This window comes from Tachypleus tridentatus, chromosome 10 (genome assembly GCF_004210375.1).
Source record: "Tachypleus tridentatus isolate NWPU-2018 chromosome 10, ASM421037v1, whole genome shotgun sequence".
Taxonomy (NCBI): Eukaryota; Metazoa; Arthropoda; class Merostomata; order Xiphosura; family Limulidae; genus Tachypleus; species Tachypleus tridentatus.
The window spans coordinates 158564298-158589216 of NC_134834.1; the positions used below are offsets into that span (position 1 = coordinate 158564298).

At 29.8% G+C, this 24919-nt stretch overlaps 1 protein-coding gene across 5 annotated transcripts; it reads left to right on the plus strand.

Annotated features, from left to right (window-relative positions):
- The first annotated feature begins 819 nt into the window (after nucleotides 1–819).
- Nucleotides 820–22357, plus strand: LOC143230750 (NEDD4 family-interacting protein 1-like). Of its 5 annotated transcripts, none has more exons than XM_076464856.1 (9): nucleotides 820–956; nucleotides 4996–5074; nucleotides 6603–6756; nucleotides 8143–8288; nucleotides 11798–11876; nucleotides 17245–17369; nucleotides 19739–19799; nucleotides 20080–20217; nucleotides 20641–22357. In XM_076464856.1, exons 2-8 carry the CDS (start codon nucleotides 5039–5041, stop codon nucleotides 20181–20183), a joined length of 705 nt encoding a protein of 234 aa, XP_076320971.1. In that variant the 5' UTR covers nucleotides 820–956; nucleotides 4996–5038; the 3' UTR covers nucleotides 20184–20217; nucleotides 20641–22357. The 5 variants fall into 5 exon arrangements, with proteins under 5 accessions (XP_076320971.1, XP_076320968.1, XP_076320969.1 ...); XM_076464853.1 differs by having other exon boundaries at nucleotides 926–1056; XM_076464854.1 differs by having other exon boundaries at nucleotides 930–1043.
- The last annotated feature ends 2562 nt before the right edge of the window (nucleotides 22358–24919 follow it).

Genomic DNA, 24919 nt, shown 5'->3' on the forward strand with positions numbered 1-24919 from the left:
GTCAATTACCTGATAGCAATCCGATTCAAAAATTTATGGGCTGAATTAAACAGATTAACGAAAGATCGCAAGCCAAACACGGAAGATGAACTCTTTGAAGCAGTCAAAGAAGGATGGCACTCAATCAACCAGGACTAGGGCCCGGCATGGCCAGGTGGTTTAAGGCGTTCAACTCGATATCTGAGGGTCGCGGGTTCAAATCCCCGTCGCACCAAACATGCTCGCCTTTTCAGCCGTGGGGGCGTTATAATGTCACGGTCAATCCTACTATTCGTTGGTAAAAGAGTAGCTCAAGAGTTGGCGGTGGGTTGTGATGACTAACTGCCTTCTCTCTCGTCTTACACTGCAAAATTAGGGACAACTAGCGCAAATAGCCCTCGTGGAGCTTTGCGCGAAATTCAAAAACCAAAAACAAATAAAACAATCAGGACTATCTGCACAAAATCATTGAAAGCATGTCATGTCGAAACGAAATAGTACTGAAATATACGGGAATGCCGACTAAATATTAACTTGTGAAACTGGTTTGTGTTATTTTGAATTTTATTTTTACGTGCGGTTATTATAGAGAAACTTGTTTGATCATTTTTAGGCTAATTTGAATAAGACGATCTAAGAAACTACAGCAGGTGCACAACAGTTTTTAAGAGAAAATGTGACTAAACTCATGAAAAGTTCTACTATTTACGGAAGTCAGTGTTAAAATTAGGACTTAATTTGAACAGATCTCGTCGAGTGCGTTCTGAAACATATAGTTTTACATATTTTTATGTTACTTACTAAAAGATATAACAAAATTAACAACATTTTTAAGGGGAAGTTGTTTTTTTTGTCCACCTCTTGTATATGTGAAAATACTGAATAAAAGGTTAGGTCCTAACTTATTAAAATAACAAGAACAATTGTCTTGTATGTTACCACCAGAGGCCTCGTAGATTGGAATCCATTTTCTGCTGGTAAGGGGTATTTTTGTGAGTTAAAATTTATGTGATAAGGGTATCGTTAGAAATGTTTTGGGTGTGCTGGAGGACGTCGGCATGAAAGTAAGAGACTCGAGTGAGTGAGGAGGTTATATTGAAAATTAGTCGTTTCTTATATATATATTGTTACAGTGTTTTTTAGCGACATTTATTGTTTTTCGTTATTTTTTGTTTTGTAATTTTTACACATTTTTTGTTAGTGTTACTTAAAACTAAGACTGTTTGTGCTAGATTTAGGAGTCGAAGTCAAACTGGTGTTACTGTTACTAACTAACTTAGTTTAGCTTAAGAGTTTAATGGAACAGTAGTAAGCTAATTCTAAAGTAATTGTACCTTGGATTTTATTAGGTTTGCTACTTGGGCTTTTAACTCGTGTTGATTAAGTTTCAGAAGTTGGAGATAAACCGTATGTGCTGTTAGTTAATACCTTTTTAAGTTTGGATCTTTGTTAGTGATCAATTTTGGCCACAGGATGCTTTTCTAATTCTATGCTTGGTTCAGTTTGAAAGAGAAATGTGATAGCTACTTTTAATTTTTGCAAGTTCATTTAGTACTGAAAAGTTACCTGTGGAAAAATCTCCATTTTCTCACAGTACATAGCAATAATAACAATCAGTCTGTTGTAGGAAACCCAGCTACAATGCTTCATTATACTCAAGTTAACCTGATTTAATGAATTCAGTTGACATTAGCTCAAGTTTTGAAGCAAGTAATAATATTCCTGTCACTGTAATTCATAAAACTGGTTATGGAAGGAGTAGTGGTGGAAGTGAAGTCCTTTTCTGCACAGACATTGTCTCAAGTGCCTCATCTAGGTAAATGATCTCTGAATTATTAATTGCCTAGTTGCCAAGAGCTGATAGAGAATCCTGAGGAGTTGTTTGTGAAATGTCTCTAGAGATACGTGCAGGAAAGTTGTATGAGGATCTTTGCAGTCCTGGATACAAGATTCTAGGTTTTCTGAAGAACAACTAAGATAGGAGGAGGATGTCCAGTAGGTATTTGGGATAATTTGTAACTTTTGAGGGAGCAGTTCTGTACCTATATTTTAACTTTGGGTTGAATGTTTTTTTTTTTGTTTTTTGAAAGCCTTCATTGACAATACAATATAGTGTTTTCACTGTTATCTTTTTGGATGTGGTACTAACTGTTTAATATTAGATTGTGTCTAACTGTGGTATGTCCTGAAGCATCAGATTGTTACAAAGGTCCCCATGATTATGTTAATTGTGGAGTATGGTCTGTATGATTCTTGCAGTGTCTAATTTGTTTACAAGTTAAGGAGCTTGAATGCTGAGGGAATAATATATTTAATTTATATAGGTCTTGTTTTCTTTTTTGTAGATCTACCACCAGTTATAGATTTAATGAAATATCCTTCTTTCAACATTCTTAGAACTGTTTATAGCATGTCATGGGAAAGTGATTGTTAGACTGTTTTAGTTATTAGGTTGTGCTTGAATTAATTGAAAATTGCACTTTATAAGCATTCTTTATAATTTAGTCACTTTGTATGTGCTTCAGAAACTGATGGCCTTCATCCTTCAAAATTAAGTCTGAGTACTATGGCATGGAATTCTTTCTTGCTTTACAAATTTTAGCTTTAGAGGCTATCTTTGGTTCTAAAGTGAGTGTTTGATACATCAATGTGGATTTATATTTGTTCAGTGTTCTTGGATATATATTTTTACATTCATTAATAACTTTGTAACTTAGTCACTATATGTGGGATTCTATTCCATGTCAAAGGAAACTCAAGTGTGTGCTGACATTTATGCTTTTTTCTTGAAGCATTTTATTCTCTCACTTTCTATCCCTTAAAGTCCAGGACAATTTGGGATGTTTGAAGTCCAGGACAGTGTGGGATGTTTCTACTCCTTGGATTGTTAACAATACTTTTTTCAACCTTAGCTTTGCAGAACTTCCTATAAATAGAGCTTTTATACAAAATTGTTGTACTTGTATCTCAGAATTTTAGTGAGGATTTATGTTGATGGTTTATATGACTTTAACTGGTCATATTACTTGTACCATATGTCTAGAACTTCAACATATCTTTTAAATCGTACTGTTAAACTTGTAGTTAATATTTTCTTGGCTAGATGATACTTCATTTTTTCATGTTATTTTTCAGGCTGTCTAAAGTAATCTTCTTACATTTAAACCCAAGTGATTTCTCTTCCTACTCCTGCTTGAAAATTTGCTTGAAAATTTTGTTCCATATAACTTTTAAGTTTAATAGTAATAAACTAACCCTAAAGTAATTGGATGGCTGGTTTTGCTGCTTGGATACTGATTCATATTGAATAAGCTTCAGAATTGGAAAGTAAACTGTGTGTTGTAAATAATACTTTTTGAAGTTTGAACTGTTGTCAGTGATTAGTTTTGGCCACAGGACGTTCTTCTATGGCTAGTTTGGTGTGAAATTAAAATTGTCTAGCAGTCTTCAGCATGTGCTGCCTTTTTTAAGTTTCAAAAACAACAATTATTTTCCTTGAGTGTTGTATTACAAAATTAATATTGTTCCAGTCTGCTGTACAGAAGGCTAATGCATTTGTGGTCAAGAAGTGATTATATTCACAAGTGTATGTGATAATTTGTTTCCTTGAAACTTTTACTGTTCTAAAGAATAAACATGTTTATGACATATTAATTGCATGGTAATTTTTGCTTCTATTATATTCTACTTAAAATTGTTCAGGTTGCTTTACCATATTTCTGCAGTACTATTCTTCAATTTCTTAAATCTGCACATCTGTTTAGTTGCATTTAGTCTTTGATGTAGGTCTCATAAATTGGTTACTCTTGGTAATATATCTTGTGGTGTACTTAGGTCTGCTAAGACATCACTTCCCATGTGGTGTGCAATGATATTTTCTTTAAGTCATGCATAATAAAAATGAAATGTATTGCATGTATAAATTAATTTTGTGGATGGAACCAAAGAGTATTCTGTTTTGTTGCTCTTTTGGTGTTGGTCAAATATTTTGCTCTATGGTATATTTCAATGACTTTGTATTTCATGTTGTAATATGAGTTGTGATGTGAAAATGCCAAATAGGAGAGTGATATAATGTTAGATATTATTTAACAGTCTTTCTGGAGATTAATTGTAATATTTTATCATTAACTATTTATTTTACATAACATAATTTCTAGGTAAATGGGACACTTAATTTATGAATATAGATTGTTATTATTTTTAGCAAGTTATTGTTGGTCTATTTATTTGAAAATTGGATTATCAAATGACAGCACATTATATCCATGCATAAGACTTAGTTAATTAATGTACCACTTGTGTGAAGACCTAAGATTTTTGAGAATGTAAAATTATATTAGATTTATTTTCTTTTTGTTAATCCAGTGTTTTTTGATGAAACATCTTAGTGGAAGTATTTTTCATGTAAGGTTGTGTTAATATATTTGTAGCTTAAGTGCCTTAATTTTGATGCACTGGTATGCATTCAATTAATTAATTAGTTTATTCATACATTTTTGCTTCTATGGATCTAGTGGAATATTGAGAGCTTAGGGTCTGTTAACTGTTCCTTACTGCTTACGTAGCACTTTAGTTTGTGCAATAACTTGCAATATGTTGTGTTATATGTCATTGAGGTCTGAGAATTTAAGTGTAAATCTTTTTGAAGTTTCTAACTTTTATATCGACACCAAATTTTTAGGATTGGTTTATAGCATGATTTTTTATCATTACTGTCTTATAACTTCCAACATAAATGTTGTTTGTATGAAACTGGATATATAAAGTAATGCATTCTTAGTGAAGATACCAGTTTTCTAGCATCTTGGACAAATGTGGAAATAGCAAAAGTAAAGTTATACCTGTATTGATAACTAAATTATTTTGTATGAAAACTGAGTGTTCTACTGTCTAAAATACTTCATACACAATTATGATTTTATGCATCTAGGAATATATTAGTAAGCTATAATGAAAATGTACAATTATTAAAAGTATTTTTGTACAAGTGTTAAAATATCTTGTTCACAACAGAAAATTCATTGTTTGGAATGTGAGCAAGGTTCTGTTAAAGTAAATGGAAAGAGAACAAACATCTGTGGCTTATCAAATGGTAAGTTGACCATTTTGGTTTTCTTGAAGTTGATATATTAAACTTTATTAAGCTTTTATTAATACCAATGTAATATTTAAAATACTTTCCAATTGCTTAGTTATTTATAATTGCTTAGTATGGTATTATATCATTTGTTGGAAAAAGTTCCCTAAAATTTTAAACTATGAAATCACATTCTTCAGTTAGAAAAACAACAAAAAACAGTGAGCATGAGTGCATTTCATTCTTATATGTATTAAGTTTTGTCAGTAAAAGTAATTATATCTTTAGTGTTTAAGTACATTGAACAACATCTACCTCTAATATGTTTTAAGAATATCTGATTGCTATGTGGTTAAAAAATAAAGTAATTAAAGTTAATTAAAAATAGCAATAAAAACTTGTATATATATAGCCTAATGAGATAGTTGTATAGTCATGATGACACAAAAAAGTTACATAATTAAGCCATATTTATTTTGCTATATTGTAAGATGAGTTTTTCACATGTTATCACCACAAATCATTGATATTTCAGGCCTTCTGTATTTTGTTTGCATGAGCACAGATTAAGGACATTATAGTTAAGTAACTAAAGTATTGTGGGAATACTGCATTTTGTATGTGTCATCTTGATAACAGTACATTGGAGACTTGATGTACCTGCCAGTTAGTAGATCTGTCAAGCATGACAAATGCAAATTTTTTACAAGTAGTTCTTTATGTTTCAAAATAATATTTGTGATTATTATGTTAAAAGTAATGGCTACATTCACTTCAACTTATGACCAAAGTGTCATTGGCGTGGATTTAAGGTAAAACGAGGCTAGAATGTTTTCATTTTCTTTTGTATTGGAAAGTCTAGCCTCCATGGTGAGCAACTAGGGTGCCAGCTATACTGATCATTGGAAATGCATGACTATTTTTACTTTGTGTTGATTAGGGCTTTTTAATGTACGTCTACCTGTAAAAGTACGGGAGATAAAAATACACTAAATTTATTTTACTAATGTAATGCAAGATAACTTCTAATCTACTATTTAAGATGCTAGTGTGTTAGTGATGCAATCTACTCGTGATGTATCAGGTTGAGCACAACTAACTCAGAGGTATCTAATGTGTCACACTTATCCAGATTATTTAAAATTTCATTTTACAAAGTTAAAAGTCATTTATAGGATTCTAGCAAAACACAATGTGTGTTCTTTCAACTAAATATAATTGTTTTTCCTTAGTAATATTTTTCAATATTTGAAAAATATCTCATGGGTGTCTCTTAAAACTTTCACTGTGTTCTTTTAATTAGGGAACATGGTTATTTTAAAGTGTAGAACCTAAGGCTAACAATGAAACTGTGATAGATATATTTTGTTACTGTTTAAAATGGGGACAATTATTAATTATATGAATGTAGCAGACGTTTCATTACCTATTAAGTAACCACTAGCTGTATATGCATTTGTATAATAATTGAAAAGCAAAGATGTAAGATAGTTTTGAGATAGTCCTTGTATCAAAATAATTATATAACATTGCAATATTTTAGCTGAAACAACAAGAGGATGGGGATTCTTCTCCAGTGCCAACTGCTTCATTGGTGGTGCCTCAACAGGGTATTCCTCCTCCTGCATATGATGAGCTTGTAGCAGAAGGAGCTATAGGTGGACACTCAGAAGAAGCTAGTTGTAACACAAATGAAGGTTAAGATCTAGAGGAGGTCCATATTTTGAAACATTTTGTTTTGAAATGAATTTTTTTTATTTGCATTTTAACCAGTCTTTTTGATCACATTCTCTTTTTCAATAACAATATTTTTAGACATTACAATTAACTTCTACAATATTCAATGGAAATCCACGAAACATCTAAGGAATTACACTCATTTAGTATATGGATGTATGTATTTCAGATAGGAAAGTAATATCTTCTCAAACTCACTTTGTTTTATAATTTTAAGAATCAGTGTACACAGTTTCATTCATTCAGTTAAATTTATCAGCCTAATTTTATTTTCAAGCTGCTTAAAGTGAATCAAATTGCAGAACTTGTGCTCATTTAAACAACCTAATATTTGTTGGCTTGGCGTGGACAGATGGTTATGGCATTTGACTCGTAATCTGAGGGTCTTGGGTTCAAATCCTTGTTACACCAAACATGCTCGTCATTTTAGCCATAGGGGCTTTATAATGTGAGGGTCAATCCCACTATTTGTTGGTAAAAGAGTAGCTCAAGAGTTTGTGGTAATGACTATCTACCTTCCCTCTAGCCTTACAATGCTAAATTAGGGACAGCTAGTGCAGATATCTCCCATGTAGCTTTGTGCAAAATTCAAACAAACAATAATACTTGTTAGTTGATGCTTTGAAATTAAATAACAGGTTAAAACCATGCAGTAATTATCTATTTTATTTTAAGATTTTTCAAATGTAATGTTTAGTATTTATAATTAAAGTAATTATATCTGCTCTATTGGAACTATTAAACTTAAACCGAGATTGTGAAAACCACTTTTGACCACAGAAATTATTTAGCACTAGTTAATTATGTCATAAAACATTCTTATCAGCCACAAGTCATTAGTAATAATTAGTATCTAATTAATATCTAAACTCAAGGTCTTTGAAGAATTATTACATCAGCAATAACTTCAAAGTATTTTACTTGTGTGAATAAGAAGTGTCATTTTTTTAAAATTGTATTTAAAGTATAAATAATTATTGCATGCATTTAATGACATTTTAATTTTAAAATATCAAATAGACCATTTGATATTTTACATTATGTACCAAGTTTCTTGTAAAACTTAAAATATTGTGTGGTATCAGCTAGTTTGTTACAGTAGGATTACAAAGTTTCAGCTTAGTAAATCATGAAAAATATAAACTTTTATGAAAGGGTTAGTCATTTGAGCTTGAATCTTCCTTTGTACATCAGTGATTCTGACCTTTGCATATATAGTCTTGTTTAAAATATTAACTTTATCCTATATATATACTTCACTTAGTCATATGCATCATCAACGAAAAAAAGGTTTTTGTGTTGTGAATTTTGCAGAACGTGAAATATTTTTGTCTTTTGCTCAACAGATGGCACTATCAATCAGCTGAATTCACCCAAAAGTGAAAACACTGTACCAGTACCTCCTCCATATGATGCAACTGATGCAGAACTCCCCACTTATGAAGAAGTTCAGAGATCAAAAATTTTGGAAAGGGGTGAAGATCAAAGACAGGTAATCCAATTTTAAGTTTTTCTTAAAATATACCAATAAAACAGTAAGGTTTTTGAATTTACTTTTTTTGCAAAAAAAATTGAAAACTTCTAAATGCATGCTTGTTTTGTAGATCAATAAAGATTAAATTTTGCATGGTTTGCAAAACATTTCAAGTTTCCCTGTGAAAAGTATACCTTTTACCATTTTATGAGTCAATTAAGATACCATGTAACAGTAGAGTTGTGCTTTTTATATTATATGGAGCCCTCTGATCTTTATGAATCTGACTCCTGAAGGTAAAGATATTTTTAAGCTGATTCTGTATATCCTGTTCACCTTTGAATGAAGACTTTATTATATATTATCAGTACATTCATTCCTAAAAGAAATCCATAGGCTATCATTTTGGAATATAAATATGTAATATATCAGATATTTGGTCTTCTGTCTAATTTTTACATGTTTACCAAAACTTTGTCTAGAAGTTTTTACACTGATTTTGTCACATGTAGGACAAATTTTTAAAAATTGTTTTGGGAAATAAGTTTTATGTATATAGGTACTAAATGAAGTGAATTAATTTTAAATCTTGTATGTTATATTAAAACTTCAGTGAGCAAGTATTCTATCATTACAAGATAACGTACTTTCCTTTTGCCCAGTTTATGACCTTAAAATAATGTGGGGGTGAATGTTATAAATAACACAAAAAACCTAAATTTCACACAATTTATTTATCATATAACATTTTATTACAGTATTCATTATTACTTCAACAAACATTTTGTATAAGGTTAATAACACACTATGTACATACTTAAAACATTGTATACACCATGCAATAGTCAGGATGTGACTTTGTACATAAAAGAAAGCAGCCTAAGTAGTGGTGGTAGGGGTGTATGTTAATCATTTCCAACACCTAGCTCTTAATGTTTTCCACACTAATTCACATTATTAATTAATTTATGGATAGGACCAAGAGTATCTAACAGGATAAAGTTGTAAGGTCATGGATCAGAGTAGGAAATGGGTATAACTCAAGAAATGCATTTTCCTTTAAGTTTTATGCTGACTATTGTGATTATAAACTTCGTCCGAGTTTATGTATTATTTTAATAGTGGCAGCTGTTTTTGTTCAGACTTTCTCCAGAGAGTGTTGTCACACTTCCTGAGGTATATGAGACATGATTGTGTCACACTCTGTGTTTTATCTTATAGGAATTTTTTTAATGCAATTTAAGAACGTGGTGCCATATATGAATGTAATTAATGGTAACTTGCTTTAAAGAAGATTAAAGCTCAGTAACATCAATAGTGGAAAGGGTTGTGAACCCCTATTTAACATACCTCATGTTCCAAATTATCATCCCACAAGGTTTTGTTGAGAATAGTCCAGTGACCTAGCAGTAGTTATATAATGGATAAGCAGACAGATTTGTGTGCTTTATATATATACATATATATATATATATATATATATATATATATACTTTTAAAGAATCTGTGGTTAGTAGATATAGTACGATGTTTATAATTTACAGAAAATATGCAGATTTTAGATAAAATATTTTAAAGTTTGTTAAAAAAAAATTCATATGGTAATACAGTAAAATCTGTTTAAGGTGGAATTGCATGTGATTGAGTAAAATTTATGGTTTTCTGGCTTAGATATAGTGAACATCATTTCCTTAATTATATATAATTTTTTGAGTGGAATGTTTGTGAATAAAGCTAGTATACTGTTTATGCTATATTTATTAGAATAAGAACAAAAATTGACATTAAAAATATACATAAGTAAACAAAATCTTAAATTTACTTGAAGAAAGTGACCAATTTCAACTGTTTTTCAGTTTTTTTAACAAGCTTTCTCATTGCAGTTAAAAGGGAATGCCAATTCTATGGCCTTTTCATGAAGTTCATTTTTGCATACAGTTGATAGCGTTAATATAACTTAACACTTGCGATGAAGTAGGAATTTCTGATTGCTCACTATCTTTTCCATTTTGTTCATCTGCTGAATCTCTCACACTGTTACCATCTTGCAATTCTATTATATCAATATCATCAGTTTCTGTTAAAACATGTTTGTCAATATTCACAGAACTTTCCACGTTCACAGAATCATCTGCACCAATCTTCTCAATCAGAATTTGGATTTCACTAGAATTGTCATAACAAACAACTTCTCCACAAACTCTGCCATTATCAAGAATAAATCTACAGTTTCGAAAGCACTTTATTACGCATTTGATTGAATTCCTTAGAAATGCAGTTGCATCTAACACTTCAATTTTCATGGTAATTTCAGATACTTTCTTACAGTCGTCCATGTTCGCAATAATATGCTGAAGCATCAATATTCTGTATTTCAATTTTATACATTGTATAATTCCATTATCTAGTGGCTGTAGTACTGATGTTGTACATGGAGGTAGAAAGACTAAATGAACATTTGAAAGCTGAACTTTTGGGTGACAAGTTGCTTTATCCAGGAAAAGTAGAATATTCCTATTTTTTTGTTCCATTATTTTGATTTGTTCAAAAATTCCTTGAATATAGCACTTTTCATCCATGCTTTTATTATTAGATTTCCATCCCATGGGAAGTTTCTTTCTTGAAGTTTTGAACAGTGCAGAGTTTCACTTTTACTTATTACTTATGGTAAATCATCCTTAAATATTAAAATTAGGGAAGATAGGAATTTATTTTTTTCATAAGAAGTGTTTAGACTAGAATTTTGCACATAAAAGACAAATAAATTAGATTCATGATTTGTAAAAATATAACTGCAAAAATAATGACTGCAGAAAAAAGAACAAAATATATTTAACTATTACTTACTGTAACAAATTGTCAAAGAATTTAATATTTAAAGAAATTGTTCATTAAATAAGAAATTAACATTTAATCAAAAACATTGTTTTTCCACCTCACTCTGTTTCTAATCCTGCTTGTTGATAAATGAGGTAGGTGGAAGATAGTTTCCATCCACATTACATAGGTTCCACCACATAGAGGACCTTTTTATAAGAAAAAATCTTAAGATAATGTTGCAAAAGTTTGGTATTTCTGGCTTGTACAGATTTCTGCCCTATGCAGTTTCTGGTTCAAACAGGTTTTACTGTATTAACTTTATTATTTGAAATATTATATCGTTATTTTCAAATGATCTGTTAGTACAAATTGTACTGTGTATACAATTTGTCAAAAAATATCTAGATTTTATATAAAATATTTTAAAATATTAGAAATTTGTTCAAAATATAGATGGTGATATTATCTTCAATGATGAAGTATTACATCATTTTTATGCAGATTTTCCTGCAGTAAGTAGAAACAGTACTGGTTACGTAATTTCGAAAACTTCCACATTTTAGATATTTTAAAATGTTTAGAATTTATTACAGAAGAAACCTGTTAGAACTGAAGCAGTTCTTATGAGGATATTTTGCTCTTGTAATTGCATTGCTGAGATATCTTTTTGACACATTGTAGAAATACTAAGAGTTATGTATTTGCAGGATGGTGATGTTAATTCACTGTGGTCTCATGGTGAAGAAATTCTTGGAACAGACTTCTTATTCTTCACTTCATTTTTTGGTGAGAAAACCTTTTATACCAATTTCAGTGTCTTGTAAAACATCAATCTGTTGGACATAAGGGCATAAATATTATTATTATTATCTTATAAAGTTACTATTACTGGGGGTATAAACACTTATAAAATAGTCACTTAAGTTTAGTAACGTTTTTAACCAGTAGATGTTTGAATCATTTTTGATCAGTAATATGTATTACCTGTTCTCACTCTGATTTGCATAGGACTTTTCTGAACAGTTTGCATTGCTAATATTTATCACTAGATTTCAAGAAATTATGAATAATTTTTAAGCATTTCTGATCAGTGAAATTTATTGTTTACCAGTTCTCACCTCTGATAAAAAAAAATTCATTCATTCTAGAATTGTTACCATTGTGGATATGGGTTGGTCAAAGTATACATGTCACGATTTGTTTTAATGGAGTTATCTTCAACCAGTTAATTATTAATGTGTGTTAATAAGCCTGGCATAAAAATAGTTAATTCAAATTTTTATATTATCTGAGTTTTTAAATCAAATTATTTAAATAAATACATGACTTTGTGGTATGATTCTCACTTATTTTCTCTCTTCTGCTGAAAAGGATTCAGAATGTTTAGCCTATTTGAAACATGCTATAGATATTGACAAGCTAGAATATAAAACTTATTTACTGTCCATGCTGATACAAATTTCCCATATCCTTGGTCTCTTAGAAATGTTTAGTTCTATTTTACATTTACTATTGATCTTATTTATAATTAAAAGAAAATGTAAATTATAACTGTGAGAGCTTGATGTGTTTGAACTGAAGATATTGCTCTGTGATATAATGAAGTTTTGTAACATATTACAAGTTAGATAGAAAGACAGGTTTATTGTACCAGTTATGAATGTTCTAATTTAGTATTTGATGTATTTTTTTATTTTCTGTAATACACTTTGAAAGTTACATGAAATAGATTTGAACAACATAGTGAGTAAAAAATAGGCTTACTGAACCACTCACTGGAGTGCAAAAGACCCTCAAGCAAAAGCATAACATTTTTTGTTTTCTATGTAAATGTTTTTTAAAGGTAATTAAAGTGTAAAGATTAAAAACTTGTTAGGCTAAATAAGAAAACTCAAGTGTAAAGATCTTTCTTTGCAAGGAATATGCGTAAGCTGCCATCTGCATTATGCAAGTTGTAACTCAATATTTTGCTCATTGTAATTTGCACTGAGCTCTTGCTGGTTGAATTTTACTTTTATGTTAATTAGACATAGTTGAAAGAGCAGCCAGATAATAGAATTAAATGAAAATAGATGTTAGCTGTTCTAAGTCTGAGGTTGTTTAGTATAAATAATAGTGATTGTCTGGTACAATCTGCAGTAATTCTACGAAACCAAATTTATTTTAATAATTAAAAATTTTTGCTACAGATGATTTTGACAGTAATTTGCCTAAGCTAACTTGTTCTTATTGATGTAACAAAGACATTCAGTATTTAATGCTGAATTTTGTGTTGCCTGTTTTTGCTCTTCCTCTTTGTCTTAAAGACAAGCTTTACAAAGTGGTGGCTCTTTTAAAGTTCAATATTTTGTATAATATCAGCCCCTTTATACTTTCAATAGGTACTCCTATAGCATAGTGCAAAAAAAAAGGATTGAATATTCACAAGTTACTGGTAATTTTAATCAAATGTATAAAAGATGTTAACATTATATATGTTTTGTCTTATTTTTCTTAAGAAACCGTTTTTACTAATAAGAGTATTATTACATTTTGAAATACTATGCTTAAGATACTTTTGGTGTAATACAAGAATTTCAACAAAACCTTAGGATGATTATGGATTATAATGTTTTGGTTACAGGATCTATTATAACATTCAAAACAAATCTGTACAAAAATACTGTTAATATTGTAATTTTGCTAATTACTACAAGAGTTTTATGTTTATCTTGTATATAAAATGAAAGGTTTCATATAGTTTACCTTAAGCATTTGCTACATAGAAACATAAAGTTCTTTATATGTGAACTACCAGTATGAATAAGGTATGTAATGGTGTCAATAAGGCTGTATTGTAAAGGTTAAAATCTTGGGAAAAATACTTGTGTAGGAAAGTTATCTTGAGTGGTGTTGCTAATTATAAGGAAAAAAGGCATTACAGGGAAAGTTATTTCAATAAATATACTTTTATGTAGTTGTTTAGTTACAAAATTAGACTAAGTTTCATGAGATTGGTTGTATAAACATGTGTAACAAAGGGTGTAATTAGCTTTATACCAAAAGTTTTTTAGTAATGGAAGTACTATGCAAAAGTGTCAGGACAAGAGAATATTTTTATCATTCTTATCATTTCTTGAGGCTAATTCTTTCATGCCATAAGAGAATTATAAATTATAACACTATGGTAATGCTTCACTGATCCTTGTTGAAAACTGAATGAGCCAGGGTTGAGAATACTTAAATTCTCTAGAATTTTCATATACTTGTACAAAGGGCATGTCATAAGGATTCTCCTTGAATGAACATACTGATTAGATTTAGGGTCTGAAATGGTTATTATACCTTATGCAGTGTCTTAACTATATAGAAAGAATTTAACAAGGAGCTAGCATATTGTACCATATATGCTAGAAGAAGTCAGTGTAATAGTACTCCACAAACAAACTTGATAAAAACAGTGCTTAACACTATGTATTAAGTTTTTGTTGTCATTCACTTACCACAAAGCATACGGAATTGTCAGTATAAGAGGGAGTTTGCATAAAAGCTTTATGATGCTGGTTGGACTCCAACAAATTGATGCAGACTTAGAATGCTCCCTAAACACTGTAAAGTACACCCTAAATTGTGAGACCAAGACAAGTAAATCTGAAAATGGGAAGGGAATAGGCAGAACACTTAAAGTCAATGGTACTGTTGTGTATCTTTATTTATGGAGCAGTCAGGGCAGAAGGAAGACTGCCACTGATCTCAAGCATGAGATAACCATGTACCATATGACATAAGTGTCCAGATCTACAGTATTAAGAAGACTCAAAGAATGGAATATTTGGTTTTGTAGCATTTAAAAAACATTACTTTGATCTCCAAATATTGTAAAGAGATTGATATTTGCTAAAAAGTACAAAACAGGATTATTAATGATAAGAAAAAGGTGTCATGAACAAAAGTCCAAGTTTGAAATATTTAGTTCAAACTGTGGGTTGTACATCCAATGGAAGAAAGGTGAAATATACTTAATGCATAGCATCTACCATGAAGCATGAGGGAAGCAGTGTGATGGTTTGGAGGTGTTTTTACTGCTGAGGTGATAGGAGATATTTGCAAAATAGATGGAATAACAGATCAATGCAAGTACCATCAGATACTGATGCAGTAGGTTGCATATTATTGGTAAAGGATTCTACTACCAAGAAGATAACACCAAACACTCATCCAATCTATGCAGAAATTACTTATTTAAAAAAGAATTTGCTGAAGTCATTCAAATGATGCAATGGCTCTCACAGAATCCTGATCTCAATCTAGTTCAGTAGATCTGGGATTTGCTACTTCAAAAATTCTAAATCAAAAGGTCTTTTGAAATAAACTTTATGGAAGTGTATTAAAGATGTTTGTAGTGAAATCCCAAAGGACACTTTGATTAAATATTTGCAACAATGCCTGAAAGACTGTGCAGCTATTAAAGCAAAAGGGAAACGCACAAAATATTAACTGTTTGCTGAACTCAAGAACGTCCATTGCATTTCTGTTCTACTAAATATGAAGGTTGATAAAATTATAATGTTTCACCTGTGGTGTACTGTCCATTGTTCTTTGAAAGTTGCCTGAAATATAATTTTGACTTTGTCCTAACACTTTGCACAGTACTGGAATAACAAATGTCAAGAAATTACTTTGCAGATTTAATTTAAATTAAACTGAAATTTACAGTTGTTAACAGCATCTAATTTTTGTAGGATTTCTTTTAGAGTAATAAATAACATATCTACCTTTTTTTCTGGTAAGTGTTATTGAAGATACTTTCATCATTAAATTTTTTTCCCATGTTTAGTATTGTGTTCACTTTTAGCATTTTACTAGATAAATATTTCATTTATAAGATATTTTAATATTTCATGTTTTTTGTTGATAACGCAGTTAACTACATATTAAGACCACCTTTAGGTCTGAACAAAAGAGGTCTTGATAGAGAAGTGGTTTTACTAGGGGTCAATCAATTTATCAGTTAACTGTAAAATATTTGAAGATTGAATTGTAATGTTATGTGAGATAGTTCTTTGTATGTTGTACATCCCAACTATTAATAATTCATTTGCTGACACTTAACTCTTCAGCTAATTTGCACTGAGTAATATTGTTAACAATATGTGCCTGAATAACTTTGATTTTTATCTGTTAATGATAGCTCAACATGATTAGATGACTTTGCCTTTGGTGCTATTGTGGAATAGAATTTCTATTTCTTGGAAATTTATAAGAGTGCTTGACAATAAATTTGATGTGATTGAAACAAAATAAACTGATGTTTTACTCTCTGACTGAAACACTATTTATACACAGTGTATTTGTCAGTATTGTTATCAGAGTATGTGAAAATGTAACCCTTTCAAGTGGCTGTCTTATATTAAATTTGTAACCAATAGAAAGATGAAATCTAGGCTGATTGTGATTATGATACGTGATGTTACATTAAATTGGCAGTCTAGCTGATGAGAATTTTTTTTTTTCCATAAGAACATAGTGTGGAGATAAGTTGAATTTCTAATTGCTTAAATCATGATTAAAGAGCCAGAATAATTCTGACCAATACCCAACTTTTTCAGCTGTTGATGTTCTTATTCTGTGTTCTTCTCTATGTTACTTGAAGAAAAAATATCTTATGGACTAGTAACATTGATTTACCTGACACTGTGTATTATTTAAAAAGTGACTACATATTAGAAAATTTTAGTTGATAAGTTTAAATAAATAAAAATATTTTTCTACAAGGCACACTTGTGAAGACTAACAGCTTGCAAGTAGCATCTGTTAATGTTTATTGCAAAAAAGAAGCAAACACAGTGGGTAGTTACAATGAGAAAAGTTGACAGTGGTGTGAGGACTGATTTTAGTGGTCATAGTATTGAACAGAGAAGTGATCGACCAGGGGAATTATTTTATAATGGTAAAGATAGACAAATTCTTGGGACTAGAATGTTATTTTTGTAGTGGTGAAGTGCAGGAGATGGTCGCTCAGAGAGAGTCCACTGTAGAATGGTGAGGTTCAAAATCTTGCATCTTTTCTTTAGAATATTTAAGATTATAATTATTATAAATCTATTAAAAAATATATGAAAATTCTTTTGGCTTATAATGAAATTTAAAATTTTGGTAATTTATTTAATTCAAGTTGCATTCCTGTTCAACTGGGTGGGCTTTCTACTTCTGGTTTGTTTCTGCCACACATTGGCTGGGCGATATGGAGCTCTAGCTGGACTTGGACTGTCTTTAGCCAAGTGGACCCTCATTGTGAAGGTAGGAATAAGAGATAGTATATGTGCCAATATTTATTCTGCATGTGTTATAGTAAAACCATGATAGAATGATTCAAAGTGATTATTTGATTAGGAAATTATGAGTAAAAGTTTTCACTGTTTAGTAAGTACAAGTTAAATTCTATTTGCTACCTCTTTGATGCTAAAAATCATATCAACCATTAGTGGTTTGTAAGGAATTGTATAAAACTGGAACAGAAAATATGAGCAAAAAGGATCTCAAATAGTAGATTCAGTTCAAACAACACTTGTAAACCTTTACTGTTGACTGTAAAGGCTGTACACATAAAAATGCACAAAAAATAAGCAGGTATGTTAGACTTACATCAAAAACAATCTGCTTGAAATGGCTTGTTTGTAATTATTATTTTTTTTTGTCATCCTACAAGAAAAACGGTTTGGTATGTTGCACCTAAACTTTTTGTAAAATACTAAATAAGGTGCTGCAGAGGTCATAGGAGTATTGAAAATATTTAATGTAAGTGATGTTATGATTGTCCCTGAAATTAGGTTTCTCCAAAATATATAGTGTTTCTTTAGAAAGAAGTACAGGATGAAATGGGAATTATCAGCCAATAATAGATAAACATTAGGTTACCTTAATGTGTAGATACTCAATGTGTTGTACATTTGTACATTTGTCTTTTAAGGAGACAATCCTTATGTATGAAGTGGAGTAAACAAACAACACATACAATGTAAGGTTTTATTGTGCATATTGTTGAATAATTACTTTAAAATACACGAAGGTTTATTTAAAGCAGTGCTTTAGATCTACATGTTTTAGTTGAAAAGGCTGCAGGCTACTGTTTTCTGGTATGGATTGTTGTGCATTATGTATAGAGATCTTAGTTGCACAGAAACTGTTAATCACTACATTCCCAAACAAATCTCCATGGCGTTCTTCAGTTATGGCTTAACAGTTTACGTCTCAAACTAATGTAATCAGATTTTCAATAGTTATAGTAAATCATCATAAACTCTGTCAGCTAACTGATAGCTATGTTTATTTTTATTACAATGTATAAAGTTATCTGCCATATCAAGTAATTCTTTGTCTGTAGTTGAGCATTAGAAAAAGCCAGCAAACAAGACAAATGAAAAATTGAGAATTACAAACCTGTAAATAGGGATTGTAACAAATGTAAGTAAATAAGGCTGTAGATACTGAAGACATTTATTTACTCAAACTACAAATCTGTTTTGACACCACCAAATGTAATTTGGCAGTCATACACTGTAGGCCTAAAGGTAACCTGGGTACCTGCACAAAGCTTATACATATGGATAACTTCATTGTTAAAAAAGACTTTGGAGATAAAACTGTGAAGAAGATGGTAATTAGGTGGACATTGTATAGTATATACAACCACCATTCATAGAAAAATCAAGAACTTGATAATAAATATGCCAAGACATTAAAGTTATTGGACAGTTTATAAAATGTAACTGGAATGTTCTACAAAGCCCTTGTGGAAATGCAGGAAAGAATTGTAATAAGCTACTTGTTTTGTCTGCTGTTATCACTGTTAACAAGGTATTGTTTTTTCATCATTCATGGCTAAATGTGGTAGAAACTGTATAGTATTGGTTAGAAAGTTAAAAAATAGAGAATTTTGTTTAAGATTTTATATATACCTCTGTCATTTAAATCAGAATGAATATTGCAGTAATGTAACAATTATATTACCTGCCTGTGTGCTTACAATTTGACAGTTAAGCAACATAACCTCAGTCTCCACCACTAAAAATTAAAAAGCAAACTTAAACTGCAAATTAGAAAATAAAATATTAGGATTAAATTACTTACTTAGTTCAAGTATTGAGTAATATATTGGACCAAGCACTTCCCACAAATGTTGTGTATTTCTTCTTTAATCTAACCTTCTTTCTGTGCAGTAGCTTACATACAGTTGAAAGTCATATATTATTATTAAATATTTTACTGGACTTTCACACCTCACTTGTTTACTTTTCATATTATAAATTTCAAGTTCCTGTTTTTTAAACTAGAAGTTGATATAAAAGCAACATTACATACTTAAATAGAAAACCAAAATGAGTTTATAAGATATGAATTTTGTAGCATCCCAGAATTTTGTATTTTCTGATTCATTTATGAAAGTCTGATTCAATTTTCTCTGTTTATACTCACTATGTTAGAAGTCATGGTTCTGTTGGTTTGAGTTTTTTACTGAGTTGTTGTAAGAACAATTTTCTACCATCTCATGAAGCAGTTCAGCTTAACTGACTTCAGTTTTTCTTTCTGATATATGCATTCCACACATTTAATCAGAGTTTTGTTTGAACTAAATTTGTATATTTTTTCTTTCCTGCCATTTTTTATAGCATTCAACTGATTTTGTAAGTTCAGAAAATGAATGGCTATGGTGGATCATAATGGCCTTTGGTAAGAAGTTTTATAAGAAGTAAATCTTTTAAATATTTATTTTATGAAGAATTTGTCATAAAGTGAAGAAATACTTGATGGTTCATTGTACAAATGTTTGCATAAATGTAAATGCACTTTACATAGATAAGAAAATAGTTGTAAAATAAAATTGTGTGGATGCTTATGTGTATGTAACATATGATGTGAATTGTTTCATAATTTGTTTTCAAAAACAGCCACTAAGTTGTCATGAACTTGGTAACATGCTCAACTATAATTGCTAATTGTTTTGTTGCAGGTATCTTGATTTGTGCTCGCTCTTGTCTGCAGTATGTTCAAGTTAAACGTGAATGGAGACTTCTTAATCCTCTGCGTCGTGAAAGGCTGTATTTTTTCTACTAGTTTTGTTTCTTATCTTAGGCTGAACACACTAAAGGTAGGAACTAGCTTTTCCCTGTATTTTCTCAGTATGTGAATATCTTCAGTTAAGTATACTTTGATAAGCAATAGCTGGACTCAGTTTATTTAGCATAATCAACATCAGTGACATTTGAAGCTAACACCCCTAAAACAAATCCAGTATTTCTGAGTTTTTTTACGAACAAACTGATATGTTTAAGAATAGCATTATCTTGGGTGATCAGGTTTAATGTTTTTTTCAATAATTTGTTTGTATTTGACAATAAATATTTAGTTTGTGTGGTGCCACTTAATTCTAAGTTTTTAGCACACTCCAGGTAAATGTAACTAGTAATGTTAATTCTTTTTTTCTTTACTATGAGTATTATTTGTAAAATGAAGTTTTATGGGTTTATATACATGCACATGTCATACTTATTTCTTCTATTTCTTATTGCAGGTGACGATAACTTTTGAAAATTAGCAGAAGCTCATGCACATGTATGACTATTTTCTTGCTGTGTATCCAAGGCTTATTATGCAGGCTGAAAAATTTACTTGTGTTGAAGTTTTTGTACATACAAGATACAATTTTCACTCTTGAGTGAATGTAAACACACACATACACAAAATTGTGCAGCAACTCTGATATAAACACTGCATGCTTATTTACAGTTATATGTTCACAATGTAACTTAATGTTTGGGATTTAGTATGTATGTGTAATAATTATAATTTTTTTTCCAATTAGAAGTGAAATTAATGCTGTGAATGGTTTTTGTTTCAGATGTGCTAACATGAAAATGTTTCTCTTAAACTACCAGTTATGTGGATAGTTATATTCCATGAATACTTGTGTTAAGTTTCTCATACACGGTATTCAGCAGATAAAAACTGCTGTTACATTTTTAGCTTTGGTGATGAAATTACAATAAATATGATCTTTTAATGCTTTAGTTTTTTTCAAAGTAATATCTTTTATATCCACACATTTGTATCATGTGTTCATAACAAATGTGGTAAAGATTCAAACAGAACCAATATGTCTAGGTGGTTCTGTGAACTCCTGTTATTAATAGTTTGCTATTGAAGAATTATCTGGTAAAACAGGTTATCTTTTTATGTTTATTTGAGTAGTAAAAAGGTATATAACAGAAAACTGTAAGTTTAGCACGAGTAGATCTTACTTTTCAGCTACCTATTAAGTACAGAAAAATAACTTTTTGATTAGTTTTAATTCTAGCATGTAATGTAAAGTATGACACCTAATTTTTCTTCAAAAAGTGTAAAAATTTTCATATTTTCTATTGAAGAAGAGTATGGAAAAATCTGGGAAGGAATGAAAATAGTAACTAGGATACAAGGTTGTATTCTGTATCATTCACACTTAATTTGTTAGAACAATATTTTCAAACTACTAGACCATAAGATATAGCAGAGTGATATCAGATATGTAAAATGTGTGAGGTATTTAAACAAAACAAATATGTGATATAACGGGACAGTAGAAATGGAAGATGCTCACTCGTAAATAATGTTAACATTCCTCTTTGGGATTTATTATTAAGTGTGAAACAAGGACCAACTTTTCAGTAACTGGTCAGAAAACATTGATATTGTAGCAGTGTGTAAATATTGTATTTCTTGTTAGTCTGCTGGATTTAAAATATGGGCTTTGGATAGGCAATATAAGTAATGGGGCTTGATTTAAAAAAAAAATTAAACTACTGATAGAAGCTTTTACTTGGAAATCAGGAATGCAAGTTGAAATCTTACTCTTTGTTCTTTGGAAACATGCACATTATAGAAAACTTTATTGTCAGAATTTCATGCCAATAACAATGAAAGTTAATTGTAATATTAGAGTAAGTTATCATATTTAAGAATTTCTTGTTTTTATGTTCTTGATATCACACTGCATGTTAAAGGTACTAATAATTTTGCAAAATTTTCTTATAATGAGTACTTACTTAAAAAAACTAAAACACCAATTATAAAATCAGTGTTTATTTAGGATATGGCCTATTTTTAATATAAATAAAGTTATTTGTACAGAATTTTGGTCAAGATTTTAGTTTGTTATGTAATAAAGAGTAATTTTTGGTAAAAACATCATTGTTAAATAACTTGATTTATTGTAATTTATTGTAAAATATTAAATAAGTGAAATTCTAAAAGTCCAACAGTTATTATTTGTAAAATGTATTTTTTTTTTTTTTTTTGTAAATGTTTACTTGGTAAAATATGTGCAGAAATTATGGCCATGCATGGTTAATCGGTGAGATTCGGGAAATATGTTTAACTATATATTATATTGTATGACAGACTTAACACATTCAATCTCTCTTTCTTAACCTGAAGATGACCTAGGAAGGTCGAAACGTTGTTCTCTCCTTATCAGTAAGTATTAATTCCTATACCAGCTGTTCTGAAATGCAAATTTAACTTTTGTTTTTTTAATACTAATACAATATTTATTAATTGACATGTAAATAAAAACATATAAAAAAATTATTTTTTCTGCTGTTTTGAAACAAATGACATTTTTTATAAAAGATAAATAGTACCTTTTTTGAATGCATTTAGTTTTTCATTTCAAATAAACTGAAAATACCATAAGTACCATTGCAAATTGAACTGAATAACAATTTTTCTTTCTGTATTATCTGTTAAGAAGTACTATAACATAATACTTCTAATATTTAGATACCTCCTTTTGTCTATAGAGAAACACAAATATGCTAATATCACTAATAATTACCCCCTTTGTTTTGATGGAATCCATATGTTAAGAAAGATTAAATTAACATGTAGTTTCATTGGCAACAAACCAAGAAATGCAAATTTCTGGATATGTTATATTCTGTCATATTTGATTATTTGGGTAGTCAGTATGTTCTCACTCTAAACCTTTATTTAACACTGAAAGTTTGTTTCTCTTAGGTTTTCAACGTTTAAAACGAAAAATGGTTAATACAGAAATCAGTGCAACTCCATTATATGTATTAGATATATTCTAAAGCAGTAACTACATTACAGAGGCTGAAATACAGCATTATTAAAAGAAATTGAGAAAGAAATGTAGCCTGTAGGAAGTAGTTTCCCAAACAATTAAAATTATCTATAAACTAATACTAATAACTCTTAACTCAGTATGCAAGATATAGAAGAAAATTACAATTTTTCCATAAACTATTACAAACAACTCTAAATCAGTGTGCAAAATATGGAAAAAAAATTACAATTTTTCCTCAACTACATTAGGTTATTTGTTCATAGCTGTCCCTAACTTTTAACTGATAGACTTGAGGAAAGGCAGCTTGTCAACAGTTTTCTTATGACCTGATAGTGAGATTTCATTGTCACTTTCATAGTAGTCTGGGTATATTAATTACTAGGCTGTTCCCAGGTCACTAAAAGAAGTGACAAACTATTAACAAGTAAATCCCTGCAAAAGTACAACTTAATTATAAGAGAATAGTTGAAAGAATTTTTTTCTTTGAAATAACAGAAAAACTAGTTCATAAAAAAATAAATAAAAAATAAATATACATTTTTACTATAAATATGGAGAAATGTCTCCTCAGCCATTTTCCTGAAGATTTAACTAAACCAAATATACACAACATAACTTTGTAGCCACAATGTATTCATTTATCCTTGAAAAAACATCTGAAGAGAGTGGAGAATGAAACCTCCACAAATTCCCTATAGAAGAAGGAAGTTTACCCTACACCAGTTTGTTTTCAATTTTAATGTTTCATAATTACTGTGTTCTGTATAAAAGTGCTTTGTATTTCTGAATATTAGATGAATTGTCTTTACTACTAAGATTAAATATTGTTAGTAGCTCATAATTAATGTTAGCTAACATACCATTTTATCTATATTTATTATGAACCTTAATGAAGTAAGTGCTACAAAACAAAACTGACTTTTAGAATGTGCAAATACTTGAAATTAAAAATAGTTTAGTTTTTGCCTATTTGCAATAATATATTGAAATACAAACAAACAAGAAGTACCAGAGCTTTCTTCAGTTTCATATATATAATAATTATTTGTTATTGTATTAAGTTCATAGCGACAACTGAATATTCTGCAGGATTCTGTCATGTTTCTTCTCAATCTATTTAAAATCCATTTGCATAAGTGAAAACAATTATCTTTAATTAAATAAAAATACAATTTTTTTTCTGACTTTCATTTAAACACTTAAGTTAATATTCTAAAACATTTTTATGATTTTTTTTGCTAGAACAATGTTTAAAAGCTAAAGTGTGTGTGTGTTTGTTTGGCTATTAAGGATAACAATACCTATGTTAATTTTACTTTTAAAAATGTAGATAAAGAGCTTTCTGAACACTTAAAGAATAAAAAAAGTAATTTATGATATAAATATTTATAGTGTTGTAAATAAAATAATTTGGGTTAAAATTCTAGAAGCAATATTCATTACAAATCAGTATAATTACAGTTAAAAGGTTAACATTCATGTGTTATGAAGCTATAAAAGACTTGATTGTGGATATGGGCAGTTACTTTATGGAGTGGATGTTATTACTATAATATGAACAAAGCAATGAAATAGTAAAGACTAAGTCAGTTGTAAAATTACAATATTACTTCAGTAGTAATGATAGTAGAAATCACAGATCTAGTGGTAAGATTTAAACTACAGTCTTTACTGGGACTAATGGATAGTACACCTCCAGGAGTTACAATTATTACACTAATAC